At 34.3% G+C, this 25,019-nt stretch overlaps 1 protein-coding gene and 1 long non-coding RNA gene across 13 annotated transcripts in view; one reads left to right on the top strand and one right to left on the bottom strand.

Annotated features, from left to right (window-relative positions):
- Nucleotides 1–25,019, bottom strand: part of KCNT2 (potassium sodium-activated channel subfamily T member 2) — a 361,485-nt gene that overhangs the window by 216,546 nt on the left and 119,920 nt on the right. For 7 of the 12 annotated variants that reach the window (XR_005784134.1, XR_005784135.1, XM_040453583.1 and 4 more), the window contains exons 6-8: nt 17,427–17,501; nt 15,807–15,908; nt 12,101–12,195 (exon numbers count right to left, since the gene is read on the bottom strand). Coding sequence is in view for 10 of the 12 variants with exons in the window: in XM_040453583.1 (XP_040309517.1) it covers nt 12,101–12,195; nt 15,807–15,908; nt 17,427–17,501 (272 nt within the window). In the remaining 2 variants the exon portion in view is untranslated. Of the gene's footprint in view, nt 1–12,100; nt 12,196–15,806; nt 15,909–17,426; nt 17,502–24,757; nt 24,871–25,019 lie in introns of those variants that run through there. The other 5 variants (XM_040453584.1, XM_040453586.1, XM_040453592.1 and 2 more) reach the window with 2 other exon arrangements.
- The window catches only part of LOC121016157 (uncharacterized), a 43,463-nt gene continuing 22,376 nt past the window's right edge, over nt 3,933–25,019 (top strand). The window contains exons 1-3 of the long non-coding RNA XR_005784136.1: nt 3,933–3,987; nt 11,521–11,583; nt 18,539–18,608. This is a non-coding gene — a long non-coding RNA (uncharacterized LOC121016157). The remainder of the gene's footprint in view (nt 3,988–11,520; nt 11,584–18,538; nt 18,609–25,019) is intronic.

The raw sequence follows: 25,019 nt of genomic DNA, 5'->3' as shown, positions 1-25,019 counted from the left end.
GTTGAAAAAAAAAATTTTAAAAAAAAAGAAATAACATTTATTGTGTCTCTATACTTACATATAATGTCTATCATTCTGCCTATAGAATGAGATTCTTGAGTTTTTCAGGAAGTGGGAGAGGAAGATATTGATTACATTGAGAAATTTGTGTGATTTCTTCCTTCCCATAAAGAGAGCTAAATACAATTACATTTCTCCATCTACCTCAGCTGCCTTCAAGCTTACTATCAAATTTATACTTCATTCTTATTATGTTGATGTGTTGTTTCTTCTCCTATTATGAAGACCCAATTTCATGTCTGCTTTTAAAACTACCTCAAGCCTTTTGTTGAAATTTATACAATATTTTTCTCTCTGTATTTGACAAAATTACTAAATTAAAGCTGAAAGACTATCCGTTAAAGTCACACGCAAGAAGGTGACGCAGCCAAGATATCTTTTTACCTAAGGTCCCTCCAGAAACTTGTATACGCACATATGTCCCTGTGAGAAATAAAGCCTAAGAAGAACAACTTTTTCTCTAAACTACAAATCTTTCCTCTAAATTATGGCAATAAAAAATACATTATGTTTAAATAGCATTTTATAGTTTACAAAATACTTTCATATAAATTATCTTGATCTTGGTGGTCATTCAGCACTGAGGCTTGTTTGAATTAACAATTATAAAATAGAAAGATTTAGTAAAAGGCAAACAAACCAAAATATCTTGGGGAGAAAAGTTAAAGCATTTGGGGGATATTTTAGGCTTGAAAAAATAGATGACTGGGTGCTTAATTGTCAATACAAAAGATAATTGTAAAGCAGGGTATTAAAAGTGGTTTTCACCTTGCAGCAGACACACCAGAGGGGACAAATGCATATGAAAGTCAAATGATATATTTAGAACATCTTAAAATCAATTTGTTAGCAAACCAAGATGTTAAAAAGAAATACCAAAAACTTATATAGAGAGATATGGCTCAATGGACAGGAACTAAAAAAGAGTATTAAATACCAAATGAACTGGATTACTAGGGGTAGTCAGAAATATTCTGTATAGGGCTACTGGGTGGCCCAATGGGTTGAGCATCTGACTACTGATTTTGGCTCAGGTCATGATCCCAGGGTCAGGGTCTTGGGTCACGCTCTGCACTGAGCATGTAACTATTTGAGATTCTCTCTCTCCCTCCCCCTGCACCTCTCCCCTATATTCACTGACTCTCTCTCTCTTTCTCTCTCTCTCCCTCTCTCTGCCCCTTTCCCCTGCTTGTATACTCTCTCACTCTCAAATGAATGAATGAATGAATGAATAAATAAATAAATAAATAAGTAAATAAATAAATAATAAAACTTTAAAAAAGAAATATTCTATATAACTTCTGCACAGCTTTGGTGCTAGTTAATATAACCATGGAGTAGGAGATACACCAGCTTAAGCAATGAATCTAGAGAAAGGAGATGATGCTAAAATGAGTCTCTCAACACTCTGAATCAAAATATTTTAAAATACATTGGCAATGATTATGGGCAAGAAAGAAAGCAAATCATAACACAATGAAATAATCTGACGCATTTACTAATAAGAAATTGTGAGGAGAACAACAATGATATACGATCCCAAATATATGGATTCTAAAAGTCAGCTGAAATGCAAAAGTGTCTAAGCAATTTAAGGAGTTAGGTAAAAGAAGAGGAATTAATAAGAAGGGAAAGACAGGATGAAAAAATAAGGAGGAATTTAAAGAGAAAAAAATAGAGAGTTTGTGGTGGTTTAGAAGGATGTATGAATTCTGCACAGATTTGACTGCTCGCTGGTAAGAAAATGCTTTTATTATAATGAGAATGTACTATAAAAGCTCTGACGTTGACTGTGGTTAAAAATAGGCAACCATCTGGGTTGAATGCTATAGGAAGGGCTATGTTTGGAGAAGTGAAAATAAAAAGAATTCTTGGCTCTATTTTAGAGATATGATTCTTTATTAAAATCTTCTGCTACAATTACACTCTTATCAAGTTCCCTCTGCATTTCCACTAGTTTTTACTTTTATGTTAACTACCAAATAGACAAGTGGCTATTTGATACCTAACTAAGGTTTCTAAAAGGCAGCCCAGCTATGATGGACTCTTTATTTCTCGTCCTCTTTATGTTTCCTTCCAGGTTGCCTCACCCTCATACATGGCACTATCATTCAGTCAGTTCCCAAAATGCAAATCTCAAAATCATCCTTCCAATTTTTTCTTTCTCCCACACCTTACATCCAGTTTGTCATCAAAACTGTATCACTTCTATTTTTTAAAAATTTACTGCAGTAAGAACACTTAACATGAGATCAACCCTCTGCACGAAAGGGATAAGCATATAGTAAGTGATATGAAGGTACAGTCGTGGGGTCATAATATGAACCCAGAACTATATAGTTCCAATTTACGATTTTTACCATTTATACCACAGAGCAAGCACATCTTAAATGAAGACAGTCACAGAGTTGTAGAGAACTCGGTTGTCACTCAGTGTGACAACAGTTGTCATTAAAGTGGAAATTGAAGTCCATACTATGTGGCAGAAAATAGGATAACTGTGTGATGAACCACCGTGTATGCACATGGTAAATGAAAAAGTTTAAGCACAAGTTGAACCAGACTGGAGAATCTTTTTAATTGATTATAAAGCTATTGCCTGTTTGTCAAGGTTGCTCACACACCATTCTTAAGGAGCCAGCAGGTAACATGACTCCATATACAGCTTGTCCTGACCCAGAGGAGAATGCACTCACTGATTGCTTGAGAGCTCCAGGTTATTCATGGCCTTGAAGTGCACCATTCACAGCAATGACCATGGACCTCGGCTCTTAGCACAGATAAGCATTCAAGTAAGATGTGACCCTGGACACTTGGATGGTTTATGGAGTTGTTCATGACCAAGCTCCCAATGCAGATATGGTAAGAGCTAAACAGATGTAGTAGGAGACTCACTATCTGATCTCAGTACCAACCTGCAACTGGGTCACACCTACCTTATTGCAGCATCGTATATAATTTTGTTAATGAATGTCTTCTTCATAAAAAGGCAATATTCAAAACTAGAAAAATATGATAGGCACTGACAAATTATACTAAATAAGAATTCATGTCAAATATTAAAAGAATGTAAATGAATTAAATACAGTTAATTTAAAAGCTTCAATGTTAGCTTAAGGGTTTGGGGGAGTTTTTTTTTAGAAAAAAAGTTTATTTTTCTAAACGTTTCATAAAGAATGCTGGATTTAAGAGTTTACTGGAGGGCTGCTTCCCACAAAACATTCTAAAGTGTTATCTTTGACACAGATCCATACAAAATAATTTCAGTGTTATGCAATTCTAAAAGAAAATCTGAACATTTAATTAGGATTTAAAATACAGATTCTCATGTTATCCTATTTAAAATGACTGAAAAATCATACTTGATTTGCTTACTGACTTAGACCCTATATATAATAAAAAAGGGATCTTAATTACTAATCACTTGTAATTAGTGCTCTTCAAAATTTGTCTTTGAAGGGGCACCTGGGTGGCTTGGGTTAGCTGAGCGACAGACACTTGGTTTCAGCTCAGGTCACTGATCTCAGGGTTCATGAGTTAGATGGTTTGTGAGTTTGATCCCTGCATCCGGCTCTGCTGAGTGGAGCCTGCTTGAGATTCTCTCTCCCTCTCTCTCTGCCCCTCCCCTGCTCTTTTTCTCTCTCCACCCTCCCTCCCTTCCTCAAAAAATAAATAAACAAACATTTTTTAAAACTTTATTTAAATTTGCCTTTTGAAATGTTAACTATACATTTGGTTATGTAGCAGGCCCCTCTTATCTATGGTTTTGCTTTCTGGGGTTTCAGCTACCTACAGTGGGGGCAGATGATCCTGTCATAACGTCAGGTCAACAACAGCCTAATGTGACATCACAATGCCTATGCCACTCTCCCTACTTCATTTCATCACACAGACATTTTATCATCCCACATCATCACAAGAAGAAGGGTGAGTAGAGTACAATCAGATATTTTGAGACAGACCACATTCACATAACTTCTACTACAATATATTGTTATAATTATTCTTTTCATTATTAGTTATTGTTAATCTTTACTATGCCTAATTTATTAATTAAGCTTGATCATAAGCATGTGTATGTAGGAAAAAAATATATATATAGGGTTCAGTGCTTCCCACAGTTCTAGGAATCCACTGGGATCTTGGAGTGTATCTCCTGTGTATTAGCAAGGGACTACTTACTATACAAGCTTTCAAGCTTCGGCAAGTTTTATAAGGAAAACATTAAGTTGAATGAAAGGAAATACTGAGACTGTTAACTTTGTCACCACCTGGTAAATGTCAATTTGTACAATAAAATATTTTCAGAGAAAAAAAAGTCACGTGGCAGAAATAAATAACCTTAAATATCTGTGCACTCCCTATGAATCCTATTGCTGTGCACAGTTACTGGAAAAATTTAATTAGCAATGGCATTCTGTGCTAAAACCATCTAACACTTTGATTTCATGCTTGTAGTTCAGACATTAGTATTCAAATCAGCCCACAACTTGCACTTTGGTATTTATTGAATGAATACCAATTAAATTGTTCCAAATAATCATTTTCATTTCCTGCAGGGTATCAGCCAAAAACCTAATATTCCCGTGGAATTTAAGATATCTGAGCTGTACGGATTTTTACATTTTCTAGGGAGAAATGTTGTTTTTAAGGTAATAATAAATCTAGTTTTTCTATTGTTTCAAGAAAGTTCTTATGCTCCTGGGCATTGTCCTTGTATCTATGCAAAAATAAGATTACCGAATCACTCCATAAACCATTATTCTGAGGTCAACATATACTGTAATTTAGTAATTCATGAAAAGAGACCATACCTCACCCTATACCCTAATGTCCACAATTGCATATTCTTTGTTTCAAAATAAATGAATGATGAACACTTTTTGGGAGAAGATCAGGATTTAGATCAGATGGGAGAAGCAAAAGTGCAACTGAACCAAAAAAACCCAAAGAAAGAAATAAAAGAGGAAACAAAAATCCTGAAAGATGCGGGGAAAAAAAACGGCATGATGGCGCATGTACTGCAATGCTCTCTAGTATTTAATCAATTTGTTTCTGAGCTCAATATAGGAGGTGGTATTTTCAGTAATTTTATTAAATTATTTTGCTCTCACAAATTTTAAAGTTGAAGGAAGAAAAATTCTCAAGACGTAAATTCAGAAATTATATGGAGACAAAATTAACAGCCAAAGTCTGATTTATCTGAAATTCTTATTTATGAGGTGTGTATATGCAATTTATAAAAATTATTTCAAAGAGTATTTCTTTTTAATTAAATTTGTAGACATTTTACTACCCAGTTATATCTCCTTGGCAGAAATAAAACATACCTAGAATATCTTCATAGATTACACTTGTTAGATTTTAATTCCTTCCATGACCTCATAGCAAAGTTAACTGTGAAAAGAAGGTATTTAAAGGAACCTCTCCAAATATATGGTTTCAACATACTTAGCTTACAATATATTTAAGTACCTCCAATTGATAAGATACTGTTTTGGAATTTTGGTCCCTGAATGTTACTGTCTATCTACTGCAAACGTCTGTTAAGCATCTTGTATTTTCCAACCACAGAGACGCTGGGCATAAAATGGTAAGAAAGGGAAACTGACTCTGTTCTTATATATCATGAAAATCTACCAAGAAACACTGATAAATAAAGAAGCATTCAACATTTAACACTTTTTTCCAACTCTGAGAAGCACAAAGTTTAGGCATCTCCCATTATTCAGACAGCCTTCAGGAAAAGTTCAAGGCAGGGTTTCAATTTAAAAATTGAGACTCAAAGAAGAAATAGGAGAAAAAGATGGGGAATCTGGATATTTAAAAAACTTAATATGAGAATCACTTCACTAAAGGAAGGAAATCAATCACATAAATCATATTGAATGTGATCTTTACATTTGGCATTTGTGCTAAATTTTGTTGTCACTTTTTACATTCCTTCATTTTTGCTACAGTTTTGTTTGTTTTAAAAAAGTATACATGTTCATTATGAAGACTGACACCATAGCAGAAAGTATATGGAAGACAGTTGAAAACATGATGCATAATTCTTATATCCATATATAATCACTTGAATATATTTCCATCTCTACAGATACATAGAAATACAGAAAGGGAGATGGATGAACAGATAAATGAAAGTAATTTAAACAGATTATAGTCATGTATATGTTGTAACTTTATCTAAATGTATTGTACTTATGTTTGCTAAAGTTAAAAAAGAAAAAAAAAGATTAGAAACTTGTTGAATTTGAGGCAACTAATTATTCACACACAAGAGACAGCAATAGCTAAAATATTCTTCTGTCCTTAATCAAAAATATCTAAAAATTAAGAGTTTGTCGTCTTTTTCTAAATTTTTTACGTTTATTTATTTTTGAGGGAGAGAGAGAGAGAGAGACAGAGCTGGGGGGCGGGGGTGGGAGGTACAGAGAGAAGGAAACACAGAATCCAAAACAGGCTCCAGGCTCTGAGCTGTCACCACAGAGCCCGACACCCGGCTCAAACTCACGGACTGCAAAATCAAAACACCTGGGCCGAAATCAGATGCTCAACCAACTGAACCACCCAGGCGCCCAAGAATTCGTCATCTTAATGTCGTACTAAAGTATAATGCTACTTCAAACAGTGATTTAAAAATTCACAATAAAAGAAATGGGAAAATTAACATAATTCTCTTTGATTTTTTTTAGGTTATTTTTTTATTCGTGACTTCTAGATTTTCAAAGAAATAATACTACAGTGGTTAAGTACGTGGGCTCTGGCACAAATCTGCCTAGGTCTAGATCTGAGCTCTGCTTCTTACTACTTGTGGACCTAAGATAATCTAAGGTTCATCATTTTATTTGACCTTTCTGTGCCTCTGTTTCTTATCTGTAACATGAGAATTACTGTGGCATGGCCACTTTGGTTTTCAATCACTCCTTCACCCCACCTTCTAATTGAAAACCACCCTTGGCCAGGTACCTATGCCATAAAAATTAAAACTCGTGTCTCTGCCTGGGTAAGCCTTCAACTGCACTTCTGATAAAACTCAGTGTGAAAATAGGGTTTCCCAGAGAAACATCCAAGGTGTTGCAACTTCATATTCCACAGATTCTCATAAGCTATATTTTTTTCCTTTTCCTTTATCCTTTTTTGTCTCATTTCTGTAGTACTTCCTTAATAATATGTAGGTAGCAAACTTTATAAGTTCTTGTATGCCTGAAAATAACTATACATTACCCTCATAACTCAATGATGGTCTAAATCCTAATTGCCTAACATCTGGCTGCCCACTTAGGCAAAATTTAGTTGGGACTAAAAGGTTTCTATATGTTCTAGTGTAATACAAACCTGGGGGCTGTTAGATCCTCAGACAAATGCACTTTCTGTCATTCACTTGTAATGAAGCAAAACAAATCTGACCAAACAAAACTAGTAACCAAATATCACAGTGGTGATAACACCATTAGAACATGGTTTAATACTTTCTCCAAACTTCAGTACTTATTTTCTGACTGTGCACCTCCCATGCGGCTATTTACCTTAAGAGTTAAATCAGTAAACAGAATTCAAGAACTTCAGCATCGAGCATTAAAGTAAGTATTAATCAAACATTCACAAGAAAATCACAAATACTTTTTTAATTTAAATTCTAGTCAGTTAACATATATGGTAAAATTGGTTTCAGGTAGAATTTAGCGATTCACTCATCACTTATATATAATATTCAGCACTGACTTAAGTAAGCATGTTAAAAATTTTAACTAGGTCACATTTTTAAACAATAAATGGATTTATTTTCTCCTGAAGATGTGTACTGAATTGTTTTCATTGGACTAAAACATGAAACATCCATTAACATAATACAGCTCTTTATGCTATAGCTCTATGAAAGAATATAAAAATATCCAAACATACATATTCAAATAAAAAATTGAAGTTTGAAACAAAGTAGGTGCAAAATAAATCTACTAGTGTAAAATCAGAAATGCCAAATGCATTATAAATTAGAGTTCTTATCATTGGTTGGATTATGTTGATAATTAAGCTAAAGTCATGCGCTTAATTCCCGATGTACCAGTTTCCTCTGCTTTGTTACAGAGACACAGGCTGAATCACAATCCCCAGCTGCCTTGGAAGTGTGCGTTATTGATCAAGAGGGGTACACAGCAGACGTGGGGAAAGATTAGTCCAATTCCATTACAATGACAGGAAAAACAATTCTGAGCACATTCCCTACAGACAGTGGGTCAGCTGCTTAATTTTATTTCAGTTTGGCATGTGTCTCTTGTAGACAGATGCTTAATGATAGTTCTTTGTAATGTTAATAATGATGAAGAGAAGATACATTTTTAAAACTATATAACAGCTTCCCCAAACAGGTAATTTTAAAGATTGTGAGATTCATGAACAACACAGCCAGTTCACCAACTATTAGCTGTTGAATCTTTAGGGGCTTAAATTTATGTATTAAAAATTGTGATTTTGGAAAAACACTGACAGTCTTGCTCTATGACATAATGTAACAGCAACTGATTAAGACTAATCTCACCAAAATGTAAAAAAAAACCCAAAACATTATATACATAGATAATATATATGTGTGTGTATACACACACACACACACACACACACTCGTATTTGTAAAGTATAAAGTATTAAATGTACCCTGAAAGAGGGAGATGTTACCATTACTTTTAATTTAGTGAAGCTAACTAGAGGAAACAGATATTAGAAATAATGTAGAAAGCACAGAAAGTCTGAATACATTATAATGGAGGAAAATATTCTCTCATATTTCCTAATAAATATATATTTCAGGCATCATGTTAAGTCTTATATTATTATTAATACGTTACAATGCTTATATATTTTAGAGCAAATTAGTTTTTGTGCACTCACAAAATTCAATCATCGTATATAAAGAGGACATTTGAAGTAGAAAAAAAAATGAAATTTCGGAGTGTTCACACCAAATGCCACATCCTCGGATAGACATTGTATGACATACCTAATTTGTCCTCATTTTAAAAAAGCACAACAAAAATCTTACAGGGTGATTAATATCACCCTCATTTAATAATGTGGCATATAAAGGGGCGCCTGGGTGGCTCAGTCGGTTGGGCGTCCAACTTCGGCTCAGGTCATGATCTCATGGTCTGTGAGTTGGAGCCCCGCATAGGGCTCTGTGCTGACAGCTCAGAGCCTGGAGCCTGCTTCGGATTCTGTGTCTCCCTCTCTCTCTGCCCCTCCCCCGCTCATGCTCTGTCTCTCTCTGTCAAAAATAAATAAACATTAAAAAAAATTTTTTTAAATAAATAAATAATGTGGCATAAAAGGCTGGGTAAATTAAGTAAATTGCCCATGGGCTCCAAACTAACATAGCAGAGTTTTAAACAAAGGATGCACATATGGACTTGTATGACTTATCAGGGCCAGAGATGGCTTATTGTTCCACAGTATCCAGTTTTGCTTTTCCATGATAGCACAATATTCAGCTGGTATACTGTTTCCCACCATGACCAGAATTTTGTAGACTCCCTTTCATCTGTGTATGAATATATGACCAAATTCTTGCCTAAACTATGCATGCAATTTCCAAGTTGTTCCTTCTTTTCCTCCTTCCTACAGGCTGGAGTTAGAATATAGGCAAGACTAGAGTAGTCATCTTGAGCCATGAAATGGAAACCATGTTTTGGGAATGGCAGAAAACAAGTTACAAGAAAATTTAGTCTCCAGTAGTATTAAGCTAATGTAACCTTCTTAGAAAGACTACTTAAACATTTCTTTCTTTTTTTCTTTCTTTTGGGTGGGAGGGAGGGGCAGAGGGAGGGAGGGAGGGAGGGACGGAGAGAGAGAGAGAGAGAGAGAGAGAGAGAAAGAGGGAAAGAGAGAGACACAGAGAGACAGAGAGACAGAATCTTAAACAGGCTCCACATAGACTCGGGACTTGATCTCACAACTGTCAGATCACGACCTGAGCCAAAATCAAGAGCCAGATGCTGAACCAAATGAGCCACCCAGGCATCTGGACAGACTACTTAAACATTTCTATTTGTTTAAGCTGCTGAATCTTTGTGTATATTCATATTTTATAGTGTGTGTGGTGTAACTTTGTTACAACAGCTTGTGTGTTATAACCAATATAACATTGTTTATATTTTTCTTGTACATAACTGCACTTTTGATGGTGAATTCATACAAGGTTTATTCTACCTTACTATGATAGTCATGATTTATGATGACATTTTGCTTGTACGGCTAGAGGAGGACACACAAAGAAATCAAACTTCAGTTTCCCCATTCTAGATTTTATAATTTAGAAACATGTTAATATAAATGTATGAACATACAAGTGATTAAAAACAATGACATTGCACATTGATAATGCACGTGTGATTAAAAACAATAGTACACAAGATCAACACCAACAAAAGCAACTCTAACTTCAAACAAAATAAAAAGTGAAACAAATGACTTAAATGAGAAATAAACTGCATAACAGCAATTTCATATACATCATGAAAACCCTGTATCTAGCACTGCTGCATTCCTTGGTGTGAGAAAGTGGCTAGGTGCTTCTTTTGAAAATAAAAACTACTCAAGAAATAGACATATAGGCAGAAAGTAAGAGCAAATAGAGAGCCCACTATGCATGATTCACTGTGATAAGGATGCTTCCAAAACAAAAGTACTGAACTAACCGTTACCATATAAAAATAATTTATCCTTTTTTAGCATTAATATTTCAATTGCTTCTTTACTAACTTTACTTTAACAGACTCTAATAATATTTTTTAAATCACTTTACTTTCTTCAATTTTTCAGCATTTGAAATATTAACATGTACATAAGTAAAAAAAAATTCTAATTTGTAGTATTTTTCCTTAGGTAAAACAAACAAAACAAAAAAACCCTCTTAAACTATTTATATGATGTCATTATCTTAAAATTAAGAATTTTTAGTGACTTGAGAGGGAAATCAATACTCTTAATATTTCATATTTATGCAGGTAGGTGTTTACGAGGTGAACAATAAAAACAATTTGTGAACAGTAAAAAAGGTTTAAATGATAAGATAGCTTTGTGTCAAGTTTAGAGAGTTTGTATCTACAGATATTAAGTATCTTAAAATATATTTATTTTTTAAGATATAAAGTATGCAATAAAACATTTTAAATCCAGTTAATAGAGATAGGCACTGCAAACTACTGACACAAAGTATTACTATGCCTATATATCTCAACCTATGTTTACACACGTACACCTATAGCTCTATTTATATCTGATTCAGTTGTACTAGCACATGAAGGCATTCTTCTTATTTTGTACTTCCTAATTAGCTTTTTCTCTTTCTGAATAGGTCAAATCCAGGACAGAGCACCATTGCACATAATATTTAAGACTCCTGTAACTGATATATTATTCTACCTCATTTTTTGATTTTCACATTTTTTCCCTCCACTTAAGGATCTACATGAGTCCATATGTGCAGAGCACCATTTCCCACTGGATTACTTTATCATCATCAAGGTGAGACTTTCCAGAAAAAGAAATACCTGTTTTCTATAACAAAGCAAAGAACCACGTCTTGCATTGCACTGGCAGGACATCTGCCCTTGCTTTCTGCCTGACTGCGTACTGAAACATCACGGAGAGAAGGCACAGGCAGAGACAGTGATGGGTAATGACAGTTTTCTCAACAGTGTTTCTGCTTTGAAGATTGTAAGAAAGATAAGGGCACCTCCAAGTCAGCAGTTTGAAAGAAAATTTCTTGTTTGACAACTATGGCACGCAGTGCAAATTCTTGTGATTTGGTTGTTTACAGCATTTGGGAAAATGTCAAAGTTGCAGTAAATATCAATACCAAATGATAGACGTGCTTTCTTGGTTTTTCTGTAAGACTGAAGGAGAGATTTCACTTTTAATTCTGTAGGTGATCCTTTACATTTGTAGAGAATATCTATTTTAGCCAACTCATTTCAAATGATATATAATATTTAAAAACTATAATTAAATGAAACAATAAAAATGATATATATAATCTTACCAAGTGAAGATAAGGCATAGTAATGTAGATATTAAAATCAAAACTTGATTAAACATTGCAGACTGGGTACGCTGTATGGCTCTGTGCAGATCATTCTAAAATAAAACAAAAAAAAAGCATATTTTAATTTTGAAAATACTAAATATCCATGAGTTTCACTACATTTATTACTATGTATTATATTTTAGCTACCTTGTGCACACTTGATATATATACTTTAAATGGATATAGCAACATATCTTCATTTTTGCCTAGGTCTAAATGTAACTTACCTTAGCATTCATATGACAAACATAATACTATGGGGGACCACCAAAGCACCAAATTTCAGTTACTTGCCTTACCAACATCTACAGAGATGTTGCACTGACTCCCACAGCCCTCCATGATAAGCACGATCTCTTATGGAAAATTCTAACTTTAAAAGATCAGAAAACAATATATTCAATTTAGGGGAAAGCAGTAAGTAGGTCAAGCTACAATCACATCTCATTCTCTGAATCACGAAAAATGACATGAAATACGCCAGGCAATCTATCATAAAAATCAAAGGCTAAATAGCTAATGAACAAAATTTTTTAAGTTTAACTTCATTAATATAAACTTGAATTCAAGATATGCTTTTTAATCTTTCCATTTGAAAGACATTAAAGAATATATACCCAGTGTTGTTTAAGATACAAAATATGAGCACTCACATATGATATTGCCTATGTACTTTGTTATAAAATGTCTTGAAGGTGATTTAGTAACATAGGTCAAAGTCCTGTCCTTTTTATTTCATACATTAATTCATTAATTTAGTGAGTACTTATCCAATCACATAATTTCTAAAAATTGACCACATGAAAATAATCAGAGATAAAAATCAATATTTACATATGTTCACCTTTATTACAAAATTATAATACTTATATGAAATAACAAATGTTCATTACTATTAAAGTAACTAAAATATGCAATACAAAATGATTAACTGATCAAAACTATATAACAGATTTAGATGCAGCCATTAAAAACGATTTAAAAAGGGGGTGCCTGGGTGGCTCAGTTGGTGTCCAACCAAAGTGTCCAACTTCGGCTCAGGTCATGATCTCACCATTTGTGAGTTCAAGCTACGCACTGGGCTCTGTACTGATAGCTCATTAGCCTGGAGCCTACTTCAGATTCTGTGTCTCCTTCTCTCTCTGCCCCTCCCACCCTCATGCTCTCTCTCTCTCTCAAAACTTAATAAACATTAAAAAAGTTTTTTTAATGATTTGAAAAAAGTATTTAGTGATATAGGAAATTGGGCACTATAAAAACAAAATTCAAGGGGCGCCTGGGTGACTCAGTCAGTTCCGACTTCAGCTCTGGTCATGATCTCACAGTTCATGAGTTAGAGCCCTTCATCAGGCTCTATGCTAACAGCTCAGGAGCTGAGCCTGCTTTGGATTCTGTGTCTCCTTCTCTCTCTGTCCCTGCCCTGCTCATGCTCTGTCTCTGTCTCAAAAATAAACATTAAAATTTTTTTTAATTCAAATTATAAAATTGAACATATAATTTCATATATGATAGGTATGCATGTTTTTCATAGAAAATATTAGGAGGATATAAAGTCTGATAGATTTATAGGTTTTCATAATTTACTTTATAGTTTTCTGTTCATCTCAAAAATTTTATAATAAACTTTTAACCATCTTAAAGTCAGTATTGCTTGAAATAAATCAATTCACCAATATAAAATCTCAACAAAACATTACTTTACCTTCTTCTACCACATATTTAACCAAAACTGTTATGAAAACAAAAAAAATAAGTTGGTTACAATTTTACCTCTCATTCCTTACTTTCTTTTTGACAGAGGGTTAATGAGCAGAAAAACTAAAAATTTAGCAATCAGTGAAAGGAGAAGCAAAATATAGAAATACAGTAGAAAATGAATCCTAACTTAATATTACAAAGCACTACTTTTGCTCGCAATGATTGATTAATGATTCCTCCCATGGTTATTTTTTTTCCACCAACTAATAACACAAATTAGTAAAATGAGATTTATTTTTTCATGGTGTATTTTTTTCATTAATAATTTGGGCAAAATATATTTAGTGAAAAAATGTTTTTTGGGTTTTTTTTTTGGGGGGGGGGACAGATAAGACAGCCCAATGTTTATTCAAACCACTTCACAGTCCACATTCCCCTACTGCTTGCTCATGTATTTTCATGACACTCCAGTTGTTACTCAATGTTTGGAAACATTCATTTGGTTGAGAATACTTAAATGTTATTCCAAATATTCCTTTGGCTAAAATTTCATGTTCATTTCTTTTTAAAAAAACATTTAAAATAAAACAAGTCTGCTTGTTGAGCCCTGGCTCAGGGCCTGCTTGAGCCCTGACTGTGTTTGTGCCAGATACAATATTTTATACATATATACACACACACATATATATGTTTATACATATATGTGATTTTATTTAATTCTCATTGCAAGTCCGTAATGTAAGTACTTTTGTTCTGTTTTGAAGATGAAGAAAGTTGAATCATTAGCTATCATATCAGAGTGCTTAGCACATAGTAGACTCATATTAGCATTTATAGAATTGATGACTAAAGAGAAAATGTCTCATGGCTAACTTATATTGAAGCCTATAGTAAACACATTTTGCTCATAGTTATAAATCAGTCCCTCCGCACAGGGTCAGCCTTCAGCAAAATCCAACCGTGGCACAACTCTTGAGTTCTGAATCTCTTACTTCTCCTTCTCTTTCTCCCTCTAATATCCCACTCACAACCCAACCTAACAAAATCTAAAAGGATGACTTTAAATGAAGGGTTTCCAGCTTCAATACAGAACCTCACAAAATCTCACATATTTTTATGGAATGTGAGAAAACCTACAGCTAAGAACAGTCTGACATCTGGGGCTCCTGGGTGACTCAGACAGTTAAGCTTCTGACTCTTGATTTCTGCTCAGATTATGATCTCATGATTCATGAGATTGAGCCCCGCATCAGGCTCTGTGCTATAGGGCGGAGCCTGCTTGGGATTCTCTCTGTCCTTCTCTCTCTGCCCCTCCCCTGCTCATCCTCTCTCTCTCTCTCTCTCTCAAAAAATAAATAAACATTAAAAAAAAGAGCAGTTTGACATCACCTCCTAAATCCTTAAAACAAGGACTCCCATTATATATCAACAGATTGCCTAGGAAGGTTATTCCTCTTCACAAGATCGGTTAATTTGTTGTCCAAATAGCAGATAGCTTTGGTTTGGTGATATTTAGAAAATCTGAATGATTTTTGTTTACCAGTTCAAAGGGCCTTACAAAGGCAGTGACTTGGCAATATGGGCATTTAAAAAGTTGTCATCCTGAATTAGGATACAAGCAAACTTAGGGTCTATTAGCTTCAATGTTAATACAACATATCACTTTCATTATTTGAAGGTATTTTACCAAAACTTTTTCATTTTCATAAACATTTAAATGAAACTATTACTAAAATACTAAATTAATTTAAAAGAAGTTTAAAAATAAGACATTTAGAAATTTAGTTATACCTGAATAAATCACAATAGTATGAGTTTCTATTATAGGGAGGAAGAGTGTGGAAGTACAAGACTAAGACTTCAAATCATCTTCTCTCTCTGTTTAGTCTGAGCATCAAAAGGATTTAAGAAATAATGGAGGGTTGAAAATAGTTTTGTATTTGCACTTCCCTGTCATACTTACAATCATATTTTCCAAGGCATGTTTGGCAAGCCAACAGTTTAGAAAGACTGGGACAAACAGATTCCTTAAGGAGGGCCAGAAGATCTGAAAAACAAACCAGAGCTAAACTTTTATCTCAAAGCAAAAATCATAGCCAGCAAATTGAAAATAAATGTAAAACAGGAAAAAAGTGATTAAAGGACATATAATTTTTTTAAATGTGACAAATACTTTAAACTCATTAATGAAATGCGAGGAGAAGATATGATCTTTGCATTTATCATCTAAGTCTTTCTTACGGAAAACTTCTTTGGGAATTATTGTAGAAGCAGAAAGGAAATAATAAGCTCCCACTGAATATCAGCTACAACTATGGTAATTCTACCATTAAATCTTTCAGTGTGACAGTTTACAACAGACATCACCTCTCTCTTCCCTACAGCTTGAGGGGGAAAGTAGGAGTAAGAAGAGAAGGTTTCCTTTTGCTTAACATTACCACTTACTCTCTTCAGATTCAAACATTTTAACTGACATTGGGAACCATATTCAATTGGATTATAGTTAGGTAGCCTGTCATTTAATCTCGTTCCAGTTGTTCCTCTAGATAAATCACTAAAAGTAAAATAATTATCAGAAGTAAGCAACTGCTTTAGATAATATTTTCTTACTTTCATAATTTTCCAAATAAAACTCAAATAAAGTGTTGCAAAGCATATTCCCAACAGACATTATCATAACTCTATGAAATGGAGATTGAAACCTAATTTTGCAATGGGAAAGTGCTGGTTATGTGTTTATGGGGCTGCAACTGAACAGGATCTTCATAGAATTGGTACTCCACTGTATTTTGGTAAAGAAGCAAAAATTGCTAGCTGTCTGGCTATTGGCAACTTTCTTATTAACAAGAGAAGTGAACATAGTAAAATAATTGTGTTTAAGCTAGAAATAAATATATCCTCAGTATGAGAAACTTTTATAAATGCTTGATATCTTTTTTTTAATCTGAGTATAGTTGACCCACAATGTTACATGACTTTCAGGTGTACAACTTAGTGATTTGACAAGTTTATACATTAAGCTATGTTCACCATTAAGTATAGCTATCATCTGTCCTGTTGTATCACTATTGCAGTATCATTGATTGCATTTCTTATACTGTGCTTTTTATTCCCATGATTTATTTATTCCATAATTGGAAGCCTGTATCCCACTCCCCTTCAAGCAATTTGCCCAGACCACCCCCCCCCCCCACCCCTGACAGCAAGCATCAGTTCTCTATATTTACAGGTCTCATTCTGCTTTTTGTTAGTTTCTTTTTTTTTAAGTCCATAATACACACAAGAAGTGGAATGATTAATTTCTACTCTGTCTAGATAATACCCACACCTGTTTAAATGGCACATCTAGAGCATATATGTCTAAAAAGTGTTTTATTTTGCTATTGCACTAAATCTCATTAGTTTTCATTTAATTTCACAATCCAGTTATCCAACTGACTTTACTACTTATTTTTAATATCATGATTCTAACCAAAGCCCAAAACCATTTATTGGAACTAATATATTATATATTAGTCTTTAGATTTAAAGACTTAAGTCCAATAACAAAATTATTTATTTTAAAGATGCTTTTAGGACTTACTGAGATAATGAAGGGAACTGCATTAATTATTTCCAAGATGAAGGGTATTCGTAAAATCTGTTCCCAGATGTTTCCCTTCCAAGAAAGAATAAATAAAAATGAAAGTCAATTATACTGAATCCCATTAAAGGGGGAAAAAGACAGCACTCAGAATTTCTCTAGCAAGGATGCTTACATTAACAGAATACCAAATTATTTTATAAAGATATAGCAATAACTTTTAAAGAGTATTTTTCTAAGTGTAATTGTACTCACTCAATTTTGTGGTAAGTTAAAGAAATAAAGCAAACATTTATAGTAATTCTTGAATATTGTACACAACACATTTTGATCATACATTATTTCATGGAAGAAAGGTTACTAGTAAAAATAAAACAAATATCAAAGAACCTACAGAATCAGTAAAAAGTGATTCAATCTTAATGTTTTTACTATGTGAATTATATTCACAAACTGTAAAGCATATTAAATAGTTTATAAACACATACACTTGTTAATGTTTATTGGTATTAACAATGGTTTTATATCGATAAAATGTAAAGAGAAGGGCTTTTTCAATCATCTAGATTCTAATCTCCCGACACACATAGTACAATGATATTAATAAAAATTGGCAACATAATTTGTGGGGCCTAGTGCACAATGAAAATTCAGGATCTCTTATTAACAATCTATTAACAATTTCCAGAAGGTGACATAAGAATATTAAAATAAGAGCAGGTCCTTCTAAATCTTTAACACTCTGCAAATGCACATATTAAACACCCATAAAGCTGACTCTGATATAAACAGGTTAATCACTGGCTCTTTCTTAAATGGTGTCCAATGAAAAACAACTCTGAATGCCCTAAAGCAGCTTATTCTTCTATAAAGGGATCTCCATATTAAAACGCAATTGGAAATCTGGGTTTCTGTAATTTTCAATTATTTTATAACACTGGCTTCAAGATGGGGAGTCTTTCTTAATTATCCTTGAAGTCCCAAAGGCTTAAAACATTAAAGTGATACAAGATACTTCTACATCACAAACCAAGGTTCTAGGTTGGCTATTGTCCATGTACTCAAATATTAGGTACTAAGTTTTCCTGTATTTCGTTCATTACCATCTTCAGGCTACATAAAAAGTGGTAGAGGGAGCAGGTGGAAGAAATGGGAGCAATGAGAAGCCCTCCATACAGAGAGGTAAGTGGTGCCTTGGAGCTTCTCTCATTACTTCAAGCTAAGTGAGAAAGGCTCAAGAGAGTCACTTAAAGAGCTTGACTCACACACAGAAACTGTACTTGGCTAATGCCTAAAACATCTAAACATGAAGAGAAAACAGTGCAACAAGAAAGAGGGCTGAAATGAGAGCAAGTCACAATTTTGCCAATTCTAAAACAAAGGTACTTGTTTTCTGGGAACGAGATATAGGCTCTAAAGAATAAAACGTATGGCCATTTTAAAGGAGTTTATACTCAGGAAGACTATACTTGAATGGGAAGCGAGACCTCAACAGATGGCGACCTGAGGAGTTTAGTCCAGCCAGAGGCACTGAGGCATCCAAGGCCTTCAGCCAAAGGCCTGAGGAAGACCACAAAAGCCCTACTTGTATCTGCCATGCAGGACAACCCAACATCAGACTACACTTGTGTCAGTCAGGCACCTGCATCCCAGAAGCTGACTTCACCCCACTCCCTGTGCCTCCTCAGCCCTGGTGGGACCACAATCAGCAGCCTCAAATAAGAGAGGAAGTGAAAACAGCAGATGGCCTCCATAATGATTCCCTGTCCCACACAGGTCTGAGCCAAGGACTAGATAAAGCCTTAACGTGGATGAGAATTTTAATGTTTATATATATTGGCCATAACTTCTTAAATACTAAAACGAATCTGCCTTGTGATTGAAGAGACTGGAAAAGCTCTGAGATCTGTCTGAGATATCATCTGATCAGCATGGATCAGGAGGATGTGAGGATTTCAAAACGTATAGGAAAACTAGAGGCCTTTCTTACTTGCAATAAGTCAGACATATTTAATAAACCAGTTATAACTGATCTTAATTATGTCACGATTGTGTGTGTGTGTGTGTGTGTGTGTGTGTGTGTGTGCAGGTTAATATCACCATTTCATTCATCAGTCTTTTACATGGCTCAGTTTCCAGAATGCTAAACATTTGGCTTATTCTGTCCTTGGTGTATTTTTACTACTGATTGTATACCTCTCTTTAGTGTTAATGATTGTTCACGGGGAAAGGGAATGATATAATCAACAAAAGAAAGTCTGAAAATAGTTACCACTGGTGATATGGAAAGCTATGTCTATTAAGGCACAGCAGGATTATATCAGTTCTCATAGCTGTGAGACACTCTTTGGAAAAACTTGGTTCGTAGTAAATAAAAAACCTTTTCCTTGTAAAAAGTCATTTTTTCTTTAAATGTTCATTTATTTCTGAGAGAGAAAGAGAAAGACAGAGAGCATGCTCACTCATGAGTGGGGGGAGGGGCAGAGAGAGAGGGAGACAGAGGACTGCACCAACAGCACAGAGCTCAATGTGGGGCTCAAACTCAGGAACCACGAGATCATGACGTGAGCCAAAGTCAGATGCTTAACCAACTGAGTCACCCAGATGCCCCAGCAAAAATCTTTTCTATCTCTGATGGTTTGCTTCATTTCCATTTGTAATACTTCAATTTTATTTTATGATTTTTTTCTCAATTAAAAGAACTCTCAAACTGGTATCTAACTTAATTAATTTCCGATTTCTCTTCTATATTAAAGGCAAAGTATTCATTCTAAAATGTCATTGCCAACATAGTAACAACCAAACTACTCTTTATATTATATGAAAGTTCATAATCTGGAACTTAACTCTGATTACTGGTCTGGTTCGAACCTACTATACTCCTATTCCCATCTTGAATTCAACCACAGATTCATCCACACTGAACTTTATACAATTCTCTGAACATGGTAGGATATTTCATAGTTTTATAACTTTGCTCATACTTCTCCCTCTGCTTGGAATGCCCTACTCTCCATGCCTTTACCACTACTCTCCTGACAAGAGTTTGTAACATTTTATACAACTATTTGTTTCTATGCCTGTTAGGGCTCATGTTAATGAATAAATTATACTCCCAAATATTTTATAAATGTTCTTCCCCCTCTTGGTATATTGTGTTATTTTTTTAATGTGTATTTACTTTTGAGAGAGAGGGAAAGAGATAGAGAGCTAGCACAGAGAGTGTGCACACTAGAGGATGGGGTGGGGACAGAGAGAGGGGGGGACAGAGGATCCAAAGTGGGTTTTGCGCTGGCAGCAGAGAGCCCAACGTGGGCTCAAACTCACAAACCATGAGATCATGACCTGAACTATAGTCAGACACTTAATTGACTGAGCCTCCCAGGTGCCCCTGTGTTATATTTTCAACTTAAGTATTTGTATTTCTTTCTATTGGATCCAAATGGAAATGCTTGAAAGGATTTTATTATTTGAAGCGTACCTGAATATAGTTATACATTAGTTGTTTAACTTGTAACCACAGAGTTCCAATGGAAAATTTCTGCAGGAAAGTATTTTAAGAGTACTTGGCTACAAACCTATCTCAGGTAGTTTCGTCTGTTTCAAAGTCAACTTGTTTTCAATAATAAACCAATGACTTCCAAAGCTGTATCTCTAGCCCAGATCAATATTGTATCTCTGAGATTCTGTTTCATTTCCACTATTTAAGCCACTGCTTCATACAGAAGCCTCAATGGTACCTTGTGTGTAAAATGTCTAGAAGTAAAATTTATGATTTTTGCCCTGATTGGTTCCCCAGTAACACAAACCAAAAATCCTGGAGAAACTATTAACATCTTCCTTCCCCCAATCTACCTAAGTATAATTGGTCAATAAGATTTCCTGATTCATAAATAGATACTGAGTTTGCTTAGTTCTTATTCTAACTCATTCCCCCGCTTTGATCTGGTTGAGGTTCCTAGCTGGTCTTCTTCCCTTCATTCTTGTCCCATTCCGATTCACCTACCACATTACCTAGATTATTTTTCTAAAGGCACACCTAATGTGCCAATCCCCTGAAAATGAATAATCTTCCCTCCAAGGGCTAATTTTCATTATCTAAAATTATACAGTGAGGCAATATACTCATTGCTAAAAATAATGCATGTCTGTTTATTGTATTCACTAGGTTTAATTCTAAGATCTCAGGTTTTCTCCTGAACTGAGAGATACATGAATAAATATCTCCCCTAAAATTAGCTAATGAAAAAAATATATAGAAAGTATTCCCAAGTTACACTGAGTGTTAGGGAACCTAACTATGGTTATAAAAATCCACATAATAAAAACAATTATTGTGAAAAAAATGTATCTATAGAATGACATTATGTAGAGAAGCATAAAATAAAATCCAAAATGTCCTTCAAAATTATGTTAAATACTTATTTCATTTAATCTTATTTTCTTTTTTTTTTTTAACGTTTTATTTATTTTTGAGACAGGGAGAGACAGCATGAACGGGGGAGGGTCAGAGAGAGAGGGAGACACAGAATCTGAAACAGGCTCCAGGCTCTTAGCTGTCAGCACAAAGCCCGACGTGGGGCTCGAACTCACGGACCGCGAGATCATGACCTGAGCCAAAGTCGGATGCTTAACCGACTGAGCCACCCAGGCACCTAATCTTATTTTCACAAAGGAGGTAATAGGCATGTCTTCTTCCAAAGTATAATTTATTTTATTTTTATTTTTTAAATTAGGCTCCATGGTCAATGTGAGGCTTAAACTCACGACCCTGAGATTAAAAGTTGTACACTCTACCAACAGAGCCAGCCAGGCAAACCCGCCCTCAAAAGGTAACTTCTTTAAAAAAAAAAAAAATCTTTTTTTTTAATATTTTTAGAATTTTTTAACATTTTTATTCATTTTTTGAGAGATAGAGACTGTGAGCAAGAGAGAGACAGAGAGAAAGGGAGAGACAGAATCCAAAGTAGGCTCCAAGCTCTGAGCTGTCAGCACAGGGCCCAATGCAGGGCTTGAACCCACAAACCGTGAAATCATGACCTACGCCAAAGTCTGCCACTTAACCAACTGAGCCACCCAGGCACCCTCCAAAAAAAAATTTCTTAGGTAGCTTTCTTTATCTGTGCTAAGTGTGTAAAACTGTGTTCCTTTTATTGAAAGAATTCAGTAAAATATAAATAAACATTAATCCAACCATTCTACATTATTTGGTATGGACATCATTTTCCTTAGTAAAAATGGAGGAAAATAGGTAATTTTCTTAAATTAATCAGGTTTTTATTTTTATCATAAAGGAAAATGGAAGTTTGTAACTATTTCTAAGTACCTCCAAAAAGCACTTAAAAATTATAAGATGTATGGTAATTAAATCATTAGCCCAGCATATACCAAGAGACTTTTTAAAAACACATTCTTCTTCAATATTAACAATACCTATATTTAAAATACATAACTAAAAAGGCTGTTAACTCATCTTCCTTTGATGAAATTAAAATAGTGTAGTAATCCTATGGTAGCCTTATTTTGTATTTCTAAATGTAAACTGAATATTTAGATTTACCATTTCCATGGTATTGTAAGCAGAATCATCAGCATCTAAAAGTCCTTTCCTTTGTCCAACCCTTTGTTCCTGACCAAAAGGGAGCTCATCATGGTGTGACAATCTCAAACCATTGTTCTTCATCAAGTGATTATAGAAAAAAGAACTGCAGATTTAATATAAGCCTTCTAGGTATGTTGGATTTTTGTTTGCAGAATTTTGGAAATTATGCTGGAGTTTGTTTTCGTTTCCTTATGATTTAATGAATGTGTATGTATAAATAGAGTTCTATTTTGAAGGCAGTTGATAAAGACATAGAGGGTATTTATGGTAACAGAAGAATAAGAACTTTACTGCTGGGAGATCCTGGGGCTGTTCTGCCAAGTAGCTATAAACATGAATGGAATGATGTTTAAGCACAGACCTGCACTTCTGTAGGATAGAGGACAAAATAAGGTGATGTCAGGGACTTTTAAAATTATCCACTAACCTCAACATACACTTTGTTTTTGAAAAACTGCAGTCTTGGGGCACCTGGGTGGCTCAGTCGGTTAAGTGGCCCACTTTGGCCCAGGTCATGATCTCGCGGTCTGTGAGTTCGAGCCCCGCATCGGGCTCTGTGCTGACAGCTCAGAGCCTGGAGCCTGTTTCAGATTCTGTGTCTCCCTCTCTCTGACCCTCCCCCGTTCATGCTCTGTCTCTCTCTGTCTCAAAAATAAATAAATGTTAAAAAAAAACACACACACAAAAAAATAAAAAACTGCAGTCGCCATACTTTAAACTATTTTAATTGTTAAGGATTAAGTCGTGTTTATTTTAGAATGCTTAATTTCAAGAATTATAAAGTGCTTACAGAATACTATATTAAGTTTATTTTTAAATACTATATGTGCACATGTATATTATCTATAAATATTCACATTATCTGCATATATAGAAGTAAAGAAATTTTAGAAAAATAAATATTGATTTGCTATTAATAGATATTTGAGAATGTAACGTATCCCAGAACAATATTGGGAATATGTACACTTCTAAGGCAACATCTATTTCTGCCCACCTGTCTATAATTTTTATTAAAAATCTAATTTGAGAGGAGGAACTCAATTGAGATTCTGCTATCCAAATTTGCCTTAGTTATAGGCCATAAACAGTTACCAATTACAGTTACCAAACAGTTAATTTACTCATTTCACATATTTTATCCAACAGCCTATTGGTGGGGTAAAAAGAGTCTATGAGTTTGAATTTATGAGAGGAAAAAGGAGGTAGTTAATAGAAACCTGTCCTTCCAGTATCACGTAACTCCTTTTTATCCTTTGCTTCTTTGAAACACACAAAACTCAACTACCATCTACCTCTCCACCATCTAAGCCATTAGTGTTTATGAAGGTCAGAAGGGAAATATTATATATCATCTAGTTCTTATAATGCCACTAGGTCTCATAATGCTTTGCTCTCATTGTATAAGTGGCAGGAATTAATTAATTACAAATGTCAACATCATATGATTATAATGGAAAATTATCTTGAATCTGTTTGTGTTTTTTAAATGACTTTTTAGATTAGGGCTAAGAGTTTCATTAAGCACCAAAGTTAATTTCATATTACCTTTTGGCTAGAATTTAGAAAAAATACATTCACAAATGTAGATTAATATTTTAGCCAGTTATATATCTGTACACACTCTAGAACCAGTGGAAGAGGTTTAATACATTTACCAAAAACACCCATGTGCCTAATTTTTCAGCATGTCATTTTTTGTATATTACATTCGACTTTCATCACGTACTTGAATAATAAGTAACTTCGGAGATACAATCTTGGATATTAATTCACTTGATTTGTATTTTGCTCTTCTAGGTATACAAAATCCAGATTTTTCAATCAGTATATGTTTCTAGAGCACCTATTTTGACAAAAAGATATATTTATAAGCCATTAAAAGATCTTCCTCAACATCTTAGTCTAAACAATTCATCATTGAGTGAGTAATTAGGTTATTTAAGGATGAGCGACTACCTACATGTAAGGTCTCTCAGGTTCCCTTCTCT

Source organism: Herpailurus yagouaroundi, unplaced genomic scaffold, assembly GCF_014898765.1.
Source record: "Herpailurus yagouaroundi ecotype Mexico unplaced genomic scaffold, PumYag 209, whole genome shotgun sequence".
NCBI classification, from domain to species: Eukaryota; Metazoa; Chordata; class Mammalia; order Carnivora; family Felidae; genus Herpailurus; species Herpailurus yagouaroundi.
Note: the sequence above shows the minus strand (reverse complement) of the source record. Positions and strands in the feature narration are given on the sequence as shown.